Source organism: Myxocyprinus asiaticus, chromosome 14 (assembly GCF_019703515.2).
Source record: "Myxocyprinus asiaticus isolate MX2 ecotype Aquarium Trade chromosome 14, UBuf_Myxa_2, whole genome shotgun sequence".
Classification (NCBI taxonomy): domain Eukaryota; kingdom Metazoa; phylum Chordata; class Actinopteri; order Cypriniformes; family Catostomidae; genus Myxocyprinus; species Myxocyprinus asiaticus.
Genome location: NC_059357.1, coordinates 22,968,707 through 22,971,893, shown reverse-complemented (window position 1 = coordinate 22,971,893; position 3,187 = coordinate 22,968,707). Strand labels below are relative to the sequence as shown.

Genomic DNA, 3,187 nt, shown 5'->3' with positions numbered 1-3,187 from the left:
TTTGCTGGTTGTTGAGAATGAGTGACAAAAAATGTCATGATTTTTCATAGATGTGGTCACTGAATGGATTTTGCGTTAAAGCAATGAAAACTGATCCACAGTTTAGTCCACAGACTGATGTTGTGCTGATTGTATGAAGAGTTTTGAAAATGCATTCTCAGTATTGAGAAATGTTTGAAAATGACTGTAAAAAACTAAGGTTTGTAATGTTATGTTATGAAATTGTCTTTTTATTGCTTATGACTCTTCTGGCTTTTTCTTTTAATGCCTGTACTGCTGTGTTGAAACTTCTTGATGCTGTGATGATAAGATCCAGGTAAATGTATTGCATTGTGTGTTCAAGGGTGGTGTTACTAAGGCTGAATTGGAATCTGTGCTCCTGGCATCTAGGTTTATTCTGGAATATCAATATGTTTGTTTTCTTTTGATTTACTGCTAGGGCCCAATTTTGGCAGAAGGTACCTAGTAGGTCTAACTGCTGTTGCAGTCCTGATGCAGTGGGAGACAGGAGTTCTATGTCATCAGCATAGAGCAGAAATTTGACTTGATTTGCAGATTGAAGCCTTGAGCTGTGGACTGTTCTAATTGTAATTCAAGCTTATTAATGTCAATGTTGAAAAGTGGCTGTAGATCTATCGATCTATCGATCTATCTATCTATCTATCTATCTATCTATCTATCTATCTGTCTCTCTCTCTCTCTCTGTCCGTCCGTCCATCCGTCTGTTGCCTGAATGCACTAGAAACACCCAGCGACCAGCCAGCATAGATACTGGCCAGAGGACACAAGCAATGACCTAGCAACCACTCTGTCAACCTTAGCAAACACTTACTGTAATAATGCACTGTCTGCCTGTTTGAGTTATGTCTCTCTATCTGACTGTCTGTCTTTTCAAGTTTGAATCTTTCTGTCTGTCTGACATTTTGTTTGTCTGCCTGACTTTCTGTCTGTTTGAATGTAACTCCTGTATAACCTCCAAACTTCAAACCTTTAACATCAAACTCTACTTATCTAGCTTTCTCCACTCTATTTTCAAATGGCTCTAGTTTAAGAATATTAGTTCATATTGCATGCACTGCTTGTCTTATACACACAGACAGTCGACAATATTAATGTCTAAGGATTGTGAGACCATTTCAAATCTCTAATCTTTTGTATATCAAAGTAGTTTATGTTTGAAGTCATATACCAATTACTATTTTTTATTAAAATAATTTTAGAATAAAAAATTTACAGTTAAAGCAAGCACATCCACTGGATTAATAAAAACAGTTGTATAATGCATAATGAAACACCAGTCTGTGTTCTAGTCTGATTTCTCAGCATCATCATCCTTTTTGTTTGAGCTGTCCTTGCTGATGGGGAAATTCAGAGATGTTCTGAAGCGAATTGGAATGACAAGCTTCTCTGAAGACTCATCTTTGGACTCTGGTGCCTCAATACGGAGGAGTTCATCTTCTCCAAGTGAGCAGGTCAAGGTGGCTGAATCCAGGTGATCCAGAATCTCCACAGCCTTAACAAAACCTTTTGTCTGGGGGTCTTTAGTGTGATTTGCGCTGATAGATAATGAGGAAGTGTCTGACTCTGCCCGCTTGGCTGCCATCACCTCCAACCTCCTCCCAGATACTGTCACAGTGACATCCTCTGGAGAGAAATCTCGAGTGTCCATGGTAAGAAACAGGTCTCGCTGTTTATTCTGCTCTGTCTCTGTGCTGATGATTCTGGAGAACGTGGAGGAACACTGACCATCTAGACTCTGGAAGAACTCTCTGTGAAGGCCTTCACTGAGTTCATTCAGCAAGCTGTCACAGATCTCATTACTGAGGCTCTGTATTAGCTGGGCTCTATGGTGGAGGAAGTCATCTCTGAATGTGGAAAGAGTCATGCTGCGTCTGGGCCATAAAAAATTTGAGTTTGCAAAGAAAGCGTCATCCATGAAGAAGCTCTCTGTTTGGGACATTTCTCTCTTCTGTGTGTCTGGGATATCAAAAAAGCCTCTGGAGGTAATGGTGTTGTATTGAGGGCTTGGTTGTGCTCTGACCAAAGTGCTCTGTTTGCATTAGGTCCCTCCAGTTTATTTATTCCTCCAACAGATAGCTGGAACTTCCCACTATTGGTCTTTTTACACCATGAGGTCAGTACGAATTTGAAGCTACTAATAAACAGAATGTCTAAGGCTCTCAGAAGGCTATAATAAGTTTTTCAGTTGTAATCTGATTTCAGGATCGATGTCACTTTTACTGTCTCACAAATTTCATTGGTCCCGCTCTCTCTTCCAGCAGGCATTGGAAATGCCCAATGACCCCTAACTCATGCACAGAGAGTGACCTCACCATGCTAATTGCACCCTATGTGTGTTTATGCCCTGTATGCAAGAACTATGCTGACTACAGTTATGATGCCATTACCTAAAAGCAGGACGATGATATAAAAAGCCATCAATATGAAATATTTATTTACAAAATAATAATTCCAAAATATAAAATGGGATAAAACATAAAAATCAAATGTATTTATATAAAAATAAGAAAATTCCTCTTACATAAAGCAGAATCTGACTTGCTGGTCACAAAGAACAAAACCTCTAGATGCTTTAAATATAATATGTATGTGTGTGTATATATATATATATATATATATATATGTACAGGGTTGGGGAGTAACTAAATACATGTAACGGGAATACGTATTTAAAATGCAAAATATAAGTAACTGTATTCCACTACAGTTACAATATAAATCATTGGTATCTAGAATACAGTTACATTCAAAAAGTATTTTGATTACTGAAGAGATTACTTTGCATTTTATTGTCATTTGTTTCATTAATATTTAGTCCTTTCAGATGGAAAACATTTATACATATAAATGATGCGATCCAAAGTGCATTTGAACAGCGGTGAAACACTTTCTTATGATGTGTTACATTCATACAAGCAGACAGAGAATTAAGTTTAGAGCAGAAGAAATAGAAATAAACCTTGTGTAAATTGTCAGCTTTACGCTAAGCTAAAATGCTATTTCTAACCATTTTACATGCACTTGTTAGCAGGCACGATCATATTTTGTTATCAAGAAAATTCACGTTAACCCTGTATATGTATATGTATATATATATATATATATATATATATATATATATATATATATATATATATATATATATATATATATATATATGTATATA

The 3,187-nt window shown here is 36.6% G+C and overlaps 1 protein-coding gene across 1 annotated transcript; it reads right to left on the bottom strand.

Annotated features, from left to right (window-relative positions):
* Nucleotides 1-1,306: 1,306 nt before the first annotated feature.
* LOC127452292 (heat shock protein 30-like) lies at nt 1,307-1,960 on the bottom strand. The gene has a single exon (XM_051717673.1). It carries the CDS (start codon nt 1,958-1,960, stop codon nt 1,307-1,309), a length of 654 nt encoding a protein of 217 aa, XP_051573633.1.
* Between the last annotated feature and the right edge of the window lie 1,227 nt (nt 1,961-3,187).